Source organism: Colobus angolensis, unplaced genomic scaffold (assembly GCF_000951035.1).
Source record: "Colobus angolensis palliatus isolate OR3802 unplaced genomic scaffold, Cang.pa_1.0 Scaffold431, whole genome shotgun sequence".
NCBI classification, from domain to species: Eukaryota; Metazoa; Chordata; class Mammalia; order Primates; family Cercopithecidae; genus Colobus; species Colobus angolensis.
In genome coordinates, this window is record NW_012117722.1 from 334,560 (window position 1) to 344,952 (window position 10,393).

A 10,393-nucleotide genomic window follows, 5' to 3' on the forward strand; every position below is an offset into this window, starting at 1 on the left:
ATTTGTTACAATTATTCAGTAATAACTGCTTTTTTCTTCAAAACTGTACTATCTTAAATGAAATCAATATTTGCCCTTACCAAATGAATAATGGAGCAGATATCACATATCAGACAAAGGACAATGAACGAGCACACACATTCCCTAAACTTCAAACACACTTCCCAGAAAACTTACCGAACTAATAGGTGATGTCTCCCGGCTGTGCCACGTGGCAGGATCCAACCAATAATAATCCAAATCACCTGTGCAATAGAAAAAAGAATGAAAAGTGTAATGGTGTTAAAGAGTGTATCACTTTAAGCTTTACTTCTTCAATCTATAAAGTAAAGGGTTATAATATCATAAGCTTGAGCATGTACATTGCAGAATGATGCACACCTGTGTTGCAAAGGTTGTGACTTGAATCACTGGAATGAATGTATGCTACAAATGCACTTCATACAATGAATGACTACCTTTTTCTCTCATAAGTCAGTCTGGAAACACATATAAGTGTACAGAAAATTAATAAAATTGAAATTACTACTACCACAAATGTTATTATTCAAAAGGTAATTATTGAAATTTGCAAAACTCTATCCTATAATTTCAGAAACTTAGTAAAAATGCCTAATGACTTCCTGAATGCTGACTCATCTTGAAATTCTGTGATAAATTAATAGAAACACTGAGATACTTGCAGAGAAAGAGAATTATATTTCCCCAAAAAAGAAAAATTGATCATTAAATTAAAAGCTACTTTAAGAAGTCTTTGAAATTTAAAAAAACGACAAAAATTCATCCTAAACACTTCAAGAAAACAAAAGTTCATTGTGTCCCTCAATAACCTGACTTAGGTCTTGAAAACTACTCCTCAGGATTCTTCTCTCGTTCATGCCCCAATTTCTCATATGGTGGTTCAACCCCTTGTCTCACTTATATTATCCTAAGTGAATCTATTAATATTATAAATCTAATATGAGTGAAACATGGAGTTGAACCACCATATATATATATGTGTATATATATATGGTGAATATATATATATGGTGAATACTCAATCTGCAAAAAATTGTTCCTTACAGGCAAAGGACCAAAAGCTGATGTTTCTGGGTAAGAATCAATGGTGATACTCAACACACTTTATTATGAAAACAGTGCTATCAAGCAGTGCTATTCTATGATATAGTAGAAGCTTTGCAGAATAATGATGTTGAATGGAGAATCTAATTTAATTGGTTTGGTACTGGATAAATATTACACATAGTCTGTCAGACGATTCCAGTAAGCAGCCAGGACTCTTACAGTATCCTGTAATAAAATGGATGCTACAGATATTGCAGCTTAACAAATTTTGCTTTTTCCAACTTTGGTCATACATAGTTTTGTAGCTATCTACTAAATATTGCCAACAAATGTAAATGTAAAAAACACATTCATTATTTTAGCATATAATATTTGTATATATATTAGTATACAATTACACCTCCTTCATATTCTGAATGGCTTCTAATAGTTTTTATCATTACCGATTAAAATATAACATTTTTGTTTAAAGACTGGAAAATAAAATCTAAAATCTAAATACTTAGTTGTAAACTACATTTGTTTCTTCTATCCCTGTAATTACTGTTTGAAAGATATTACTGAACTTCTAAGCACTCTTAATTGGTCTTTATAACTCAGATTTCACTATTATTAACGGAATAAGCAACACTCAACAAAACATGCTCCTAAAATATTCAGAATCTAGTATTTCATTAACACAAAACATTTTCCTTGATTATTTTTGTAATAGTTGATTAAAGATATTGACTGCCAGATGGCATAGCTGCAAAATGGTAAATTCACGGTATTTGCTTGTGGAGTCAATACAAAAGCACCTTGGTCCTAACAGCCAATGGAATCCCCAAGGAACTAATTCACTATTACCATTAATTTAGAATCAGGAAATATGTCAGCTGCTTGTGTCTATGGAAATGTCTCAAGTTCGTAACTAGCCAAGTTCAATGAAGTGTTGTAATTTTGAAAATCATTTTTTGTGAAGGATTTAAAAATTTTTATACTATACCTTGTGAAAAGTAGGTTATTAAACTTAATAAACACACAACTATCAAGGCAGAAATAAAAGTCAGCTAAATTACACATGAATTTTCTATAAAGAGACCTAGTGTTTTCTAAACCCAGGTCATTATTATTAGAGTATGTAACAAGGCATAAACATGTATCTCTATCTCTATAATTTAGAATTGTGTATCTTATGATGTCTAGTGTTAAAGCACAATGGATTTCAATAAGATCAATCAATGCCAAGTAAACAAAAATCCCTTCAAAATAATACACATGTGTATGTTAATATACTTAGTAAAAGTAAGTTTTACTTACTTTAATTTCATTCCTCTAATTTCAAATACTAAATATCTATTTAGCAATTTACATGACAGCTCTATTTGACCAAGTGAATGTGCACATAGTAAAGGAAACCTTATCTGTCCCAAAGCCTTGAAGTATTAGAAAATTTGAACTTCCTGACTATCTCTAGAAGTAATATGCAGCGTATTTTTAATATCATTATAATGAATAATAATGAAAGATGGAATTCAAACCAATTCTAAGATTGGCTCTCAGCAACTCACAGTAATGAATAGCCATTTCAAATACATATATGTGGTCACCTTCAAAAAGAGATTGTTCTTCCTAGATAGTAATAGAATAGATTTCCATTAAAAAAAAAAAAGTAAATTTCACAGACCAAGATTCAGAATTATCCTTCCCAGGTATTTGCTGAACCTCTTAAAATATTTTCGTCTTTTACTTTTTTGAGTTCTCTATAGCAGGATGTGAGTTGGAACTAAACGAAACATTGAACAAAATATGTTTATTAAATGTTTTTACACACTGCATACACAAAAAGCCAACTGAGTTCTAAGAACAGGTTTTTAAGTTGAGACAAGGTAAGAATTGACACATGGACACATACCATGGTGAGCACACACGAGTTAAATATTGTTTTAGTTACACTGTGATATTAAAAATACACACATTTTAATATTTTACAGGGATATTCACTTGGGAAACAGTCTTCTCATAGACAAGAGTTAAAATCTGAAGTCTAAGAACTAAGATAAACTCTTAACTCTGGATTAATATACTAAAAATACCACTTTGAAATGTTTCTTCATATTTCAGAAGTCTATTTAAGATGGTTGCATGCCTACAATGGAAAAGTATGCTTCTACTTCCCCTAGATTATATATAATAGAGGAGCTAACTTTGGAATATATAAGCAGTAATTTGCTATATAGCAAAGTCCTAGAAAGTCTAATTTCACCTAACTAGAGGTCAGGGATAAGAAACAAATATTATTTAAGAGTGTTTATTATCTAGGCATTACAATAAAATGAGAAGATACACTTGTTAAATTAAATCATTAATCATACAATCTATAAAATATTAAAGTGTATTTTATAAATAAATCTATGTGTATTGTTGCAAAATTTATATAAATTATCTTTCACAATTGAATTACTGTCATTCATGATTGAATTATTGTCAAAGTTCCTAACATAGTGAAAATACTGGTCCTCAAATACTTTTTGTTAATTTTATTCTAAATTCAGGCCAATATTCATTCCCTAAACATATCTGAAGGCAAACACTGCATAAAATTAGGTAATACAGATTTTTGTCCCTTGAGCTCAAGGCCTAAAATAGGGCTAGTAGGCCTCTCCAGATCACGGGGCTTCAGCAAGAATGTCTTTAACGATTTTAAGTAACTTAAAATCAAATTTCTGGTTTTGGTTCTAGGACCAAAAAAAAGGTATAAATCCTTGGGAAAGTTGCATATTATCTCTAGCCATTAGGAGTTCGTTAGTGCTATTGTTTTCTAAATGCATCTTAGAAAATTCACTTTGGATGGCAGCTATGTTTACCACCAAAGATACTCAACATAAATTACAATCAAAGAAATACAAATCAAAACCACAATGAGATAGCATCTCATACCTGTTAGGATGGCCTATTATAAAAACATAAAAAGAAATCAGTGTTGATGAGAATGTGGAGAAATTTTGGAACCTTTCTACATGGCTGATGGGAATGTAATCAGTACAGTCACTATGGAAAACAGTATAAACGTTCCTCAAAAAATTAAAAATAGAACTACCATATGGTCTAGCAACACCACTTCTTATCCAAAGGAATTGAGATTAGAATCTCAAAAATATATCTGCATTCCCATGTTCACTGCAGCACTATTCACTATAGCCAAGAGGTTGAAACAATGTCCACGGACAAATGAATAAAGAAAACGTGGTATAAACGTACAACATAGTATTACTAAGCCTTGAAAAAGAAGGAAATCTTGCCATTTTTGACAACATGGATGAAACTTGAGAACACTGTGCTACGTAAGCCAGATAAGGAGGACAGTGTTATACAAGGAATATAATGAGGAGTATAAGTATAGTATACGAGAAGTCTAAAATAGTCAAACTCATGGAAACAGAGAATAAAGTGGCGGTAGCTAGCAGATGGGGAACAGGGGAAATGGGGAGGTATAAGTCAAAAGGTACAAAGTTTCAGTAATACAAGATGAATAAACCCTAGAGATTTACTGTATAGAATTGTGTCTAGAGTTAACAATACTGTGTGTCATACTTAAAAATTTGCTAAGAGGGTAAATCTTAACTTTAAGTATTCTTATTACAAAAAAGAAAATAATAAAGAGGGTGGAAGTTTTGGAGGTGATGGATATGTTTATGGCATAGAATGTGATGCTAGTTTTAGGAGTGGATATTTCTCTCCAAACTCATTAAGTTGTATACAATAAACATGCACAGCTTTTTCTATGTCAAATATACCTCAATGAAGTGCTTTTTCAAAAAAGAAAAATATTTCCCTTTTAAAGTTCCGCTTTGTTCATAATTGCACTCTGCTTCCATCCTAAAACCAAGAACATCCCTGTGTCTTTCTCTCTGATGTGTAACTTTGATAATTCAGGTAAACTTAAGTATTATTGAGTTGATTTATGTAAATGTATCGATTATTAAGTTATTGGTGTGACAGAGATGTTTGTATTCAGAAATTATTCACACTCAGTGAAACCTCCAGAGTTGAACTACCCCAGAAAGTGATTAAATATTTGCTTGAAGCCGTGCAGTGCCATCCTTATGTTTTACAATTTTAGGACACAGGCAAGGAAACTCAGTAGCTGGTCCAAGGAAAGGGCAACTTTATTAACATATTTGGTAGAGGCAGTACTCTTTCTGGTTGTATGTATTGTTCATTAATTTGAGAGCAATTTTTTGGGATGCAGACACCACCATGACACAACTCTACAAAGCAGTTATATGGAACTCAGAATCAAAATTTCTGGCTGAATCATAAGCTCAGTCATTCAACTCAGACGATAACTCTCAAGAACTCCTCTTTCTTCTGAGGGTAGAATGAGATCATGCGCACAAAACTGCTTTATAAGTATAGAGCACCACAGAAATCCACATTGTCAGAGTATAAAAATGTATACTAAAAACAGTTTGCATTTTTATAATTACGAGCATTTCTGTCAATTCTAATAGCATGTACAAACTAAGAAAAATGTATTTTTCTACCCAGTTTATTTGAAATCTTGAGTAATCACAAAACTTCATTATGTTTTAATTTCTCCATCAACATTATTTTATGCTAATATTTATAATCATATTCATATAACACTTATAAAATCAGCAATTATGCAGTAAAAAGAACTTTGCACTCAGAGTTGGAGACTTGTGACTAATCCTAAATCTGCCATATTAGGTGCATTCTCTTGATAATATCTCCTCATCTCTATTAACCTTGTCCTCTTTTACAAAATAAGAATAGTGCCTTTCCCCTCATAAGCACTTTATGAGGATTAACTGAGATATGTCAGTATTGTGAATTGTAAAGGAGTTTAGAAATAGAGCTTAATGTCTCATTACACACTTAAGATGAAGAATATGAAATCATGGTGTTAGAGATCAGACTTACAGTTAATTAGTGATCGCAAACAAAATATACGTAATATCTGTAATCTTTGCAAAATATGCTTTGAAATGGGCTTAGAAAAATGAAGAAGTCCTGTTGTTTGTAAAACTTATTAACTGGCCAGATTATTCAAGATATCCCCAACAATGTTTCCTTGAAGCCAGCTTGCATTACACTTTAAAAATTATTTAGTAGACATTAGTCGTAAAATATATTTTAATATTTATTTTCTAATAGGTTGTAAGCTTCCTAACTTTCTGTAATTCATTTTTTGGGTTTATATTCCTTAAAAAATTATCTAAACAATAATAGGATTGATGGTAGTAAGAAAATAACTATTGTAAGTTTAAACATGAAATACGGTTACTGTAGATAATGGAGCTTTGAGAAAACACAGAAAACATTGTGGGTTTGCTTTGAAAAGGGTAATCAGTATTGAGAAATTAAAAGAAACTGGAGATAGTAAATATCGGTCATCGGATTAATTCTTCCTAGTTTAAAAAGTTATGTACATTTATATAAATTTAGATTTTGAGATAACATGAAGTTTTGGGGTCCAGAAATATTCCCAAAACACCATGATGTTCAATGCCATCTTTCTTACCTCTACATTGGCCTGGTGCTATAAGGCCTTAGATAAATTTTATAAATTAAAATTCCAGAAAACTTGGACAACAAACACACAAACACATACACACACATGCATGCGCACACAACTTTGTGCCTTAGGATTATAAAATAAGGATGTGGTCATGGTCTTCAAGAAATCTAGACCATACTGTATTACCTGTATTAAATGACAATGAAAATGTATCTGAATAAAAGTCTCCAAGGTCATTGACAACGGCCAAAATGCTTTCCACACATAACAGTTTGGAGAAGAATAAATTTCATGTGTAAATATGACCTGAGGCCTAATAACTGAGAAATTTCTCCCCCAGAATCTAAATATAGAATAGTAAGGTAACCTGGATAACAAATCACAAAATTGACAATCTTAGGGATACTTGTTTTTTTCAACACAATGACTCTTCATAAATAAGAATTTGGGAAGTGCTGTACAACGGAGGGAAATTTTTTTTTTTTTTTTTTTTTTTTAGACGGAGTCTCACTCTGTGGCCCAGGCTAGAGTGCAGTGGCCGGATCTCAGCTCACTGCAAGCTCCGCCTCCCGGGTTTACGCCATTCTCCTGCCTCAGCCTCCCGAGTAGCTGGGACTACAGGCGCCCGCCACCTCGCCCAGCTAGTTTTTTTTTTTTTGTATTTTTTAGTAGAGACGGGGTTTCACCGTGTTAGCCAGGATGGTCTCGATCTCCTGACCTCGTGATCCGCCCGTCTCGGCCTCCCAAAGTGCTGGGGGAAATATTTTACTGCAACTTTCCAACTGACCAGGATTCCACATTGACACTGAGTATTCCATTCACGTGGGAGAACAGGTTGTCAAGTGCAAAGTCGCGGAATAACCAGCCAGGAAACCCTGTGGAAAAAATTGGGGTTTATTTGTTTTCATTGTTTGGGGACTGGATGTTAACCACAGGTTTAAGAAATTGTTGTGCTGGGCAAGTTCACAGCAGTGACATTACAAGAACAAACTCTACATATAAATATCTTTGATAAAGGAAAATGTTAGTCCTTATCCAGACCCAGGCAACACTAGCAAAACAGCATTAAGTTGAAATAATATTCTGAATGTCAAATCAATTTTTACCTGCCTCTATATTCCAAAGACAAGGAAATAAAAATGTAAAGATGGATATACGCTTTTAGTGATATAAATGAAAATAGTAAAATGATAATAAAGATGAATTTTAAGGGTACACAGAACAAAATAGAAGTACTTATGTGAGACTGATACTTCTTATTTTAAAATATACTATTAATCTACAAAAAAAGTAGAAAAGTTTATACTGTAGCAAATAGTGGGTAATATAAACAAGTTTTGACACCAGAGATCCCTTGAGTGACTATGATTAGTTTGTTTTTGCCTTTCTTTTCTATTTTATTCTACTTATTTTTTGGTTTGTTTGTCCTTGTTTTTATTTTGGCTATGCAAACAAATAATTTATAGATAAATTAAAGGACTTTATTTTTAAGTTGGAAATTCTTTGACTGGCAGTGGAAAATCACCAGGCATAGAAGTTTGGAGAACATTTTATGCCTCAGCATTGTTTTTGAGAAAACTTCTAGATAGCCATATTCATAAAACTCCAAAATTACAGCCATAGGAAATGAGATTGCAAAACACTGCAGTCACTGGTCTAAATCTCTGACTCAATGCAGCAAAAGGGGTCAAGCTTTATAAAGTCACGTTTTTTTCAACTGTACTCCAACTCCATGTGACAGAAGTAAATTATTTAAATAAGATAAACCACAAAAAAATTGAGCACAAAGAAGCAATATCAACAAATCCATATGGATTGTATATACAATTTTTATTAAAAAGCAGCCTGTAATCCCAGCACTTTGGGAGGCTGAGACGGGCAGATCACAAGGTCAGGAGATCGAGACCATCCTGGCTAACCTAGTGAAATCCCGTCTCTACTAAAAAATACAAAAAAAACTAGCCGGGCGAGGTGGCGGGTGCCTGTAGTCCCAGCTACTTGGGAGGCTGAGGCAGGAGAATGGCGTAAACCCGGGAGGCGGAGCTTGCAGTGAGCTGAGATCTGGCCACTGCACTCCAGTCCGGGCAACAGAGCGAGACTCCGCCTCAAAAAAAAAAAAAAAAAAATCTTCATGTTAGAACTGTTACTTTAAAAAATAAGTAAGCCTCACTGACCTAGACTAAAATTGTTCAACACTGGTTTCTTGGCTTTGTCACAGGTGCAAGAGAATCCAATTCCCAGCTTGCCTGGTTGTTTAAATACATGACTTCACAATCACTAGCTGCACGGAACTACCCACAAGTACACTTTAGAAAGTATATCCTTGAAGATACTGCCCTACAAATTTCTGAAATGTTTAACACAAAGCAACAATATATACAGAAGTCTTTGTGAGGACTATGTGGTAAATCAACTTATATTTTCTAAAATAAAACTATGAATTAATTCACACCATCAAACAACCATGCACTGGAACACACTACATTTTTAGACAGTCCCTCTCCCCTCGCTGCCCCTACCGTTCCTTTTATTGTATTGTTCTTTATCATTACTATATCAGGGTGTTTACTATATGGATCATGGTGGTGATGATTCTGGTATTATGTGGATCATGCTGCTTCTGCTCCTGCTGATAATCTCCTCTATGAAATAACAGAAAAGAAACTTTCTTTTGGTGTTAGTATCACGAATAATTGCACTTATGCAACTGGCTTTTTTTTTTTTTTTTTTTGAGATGGAGTCTCACTCTGTCACCCAGGCTGAAGTGTAGTGGCGTGATCTCGGCTCACCGCAACCTCCACCTCCCGTGTTCATGCCATTCACCTGCCTCAGCCTCTCAAGTAGCTGGAACTACAGGCGCCCACCATCATGCCCGGCTAATTTTTTGTATTTTAAGTAGAGACGGGGTTTCACCGTGTTAGCCAGGATGGTCTCGATTTCCTGACCTCGTGATGTGCCCACCTTGGCCTCCCAAAGTGCTCGGATTACAGGTGTGAGCCACCACGCCCGCTGCAACTGGCTTATTTTTATGCTAAAGATGTTGTGCATTTGTAATGAATGACACTTTTTTGTGTTGGGATATTTGTGATTAAATACGCAGCCTAATTTTCTACCCTTATTTTCCCTTACTGATCTTTTCTATGTATTTTAAATTTATTTCACATGGCTACATTTTTACATTTTTGCCACTATTGTAAATCACTTCTGATATTAAAATAGGCTCTAAAATGACATTAACATAGCAATTAAAATCGGATTAAATGAATACGTACACAACATAATTTAGTATATTTATTTTAACTCTATTTTCATTAAAATGCAGTTTTCCCTCCATTAAACTCAAAATAACTTTGATTCAACAGAAAACAACAAAATGGAACTGATGTGCAGGTATTAGTTTACAGTAAATAGCAAGTTATCTTAATTTATTTGAGAGTCCTGCCAAAGGATGGGAAGTAAGTGAAAAGATCTTCTCATCTGGCAAAAGGCAATAGAACAAAATCTGAGCTCCCAGACTTAATTCCTAGAAAAACACACTAGGCCCTCACTCATAACTTTATAGCCACAATAATACAAGAGTTTCTTTGGTATTCAACCCCACAAAACCATTAAAGATGCACACTGTAAATGGGAAAATGGTTTGTTCAAACAAGCACATTGACAACAACGATTATTCACAAGAAAGGGGACAGGGAAACCTAAAGAAACCAACAATATGGCCGGGCGCGGTGGCTCAAGCCTGTAATTCCAGCACTTTGGGAGGCCGAGATGGGCGGATCACGAGGTCAGGAAATCGAGACC

At 34.0% G+C, this 10,393-nt stretch overlaps 1 protein-coding gene across 5 annotated transcripts in view; it reads right to left on the reverse strand.

Annotated features, from left to right (window-relative positions):
- Positions 1-10,393, reverse strand: part of RIMS1 (regulating synaptic membrane exocytosis 1) — a 502,863-nt gene that overhangs the window by 174,929 nt on the left and 317,541 nt on the right. For all 5 annotated transcript variants that reach the window (XM_011957025.1, XM_011957027.1, XM_011957028.1 and 2 more), the window contains one exon: positions 178-245. In XM_011957025.1, the coding sequence (XP_011812415.1) occupies positions 178-245 (68 nt within the window). The remainder of the gene's footprint in view (positions 1-177; positions 246-10,393) is intronic.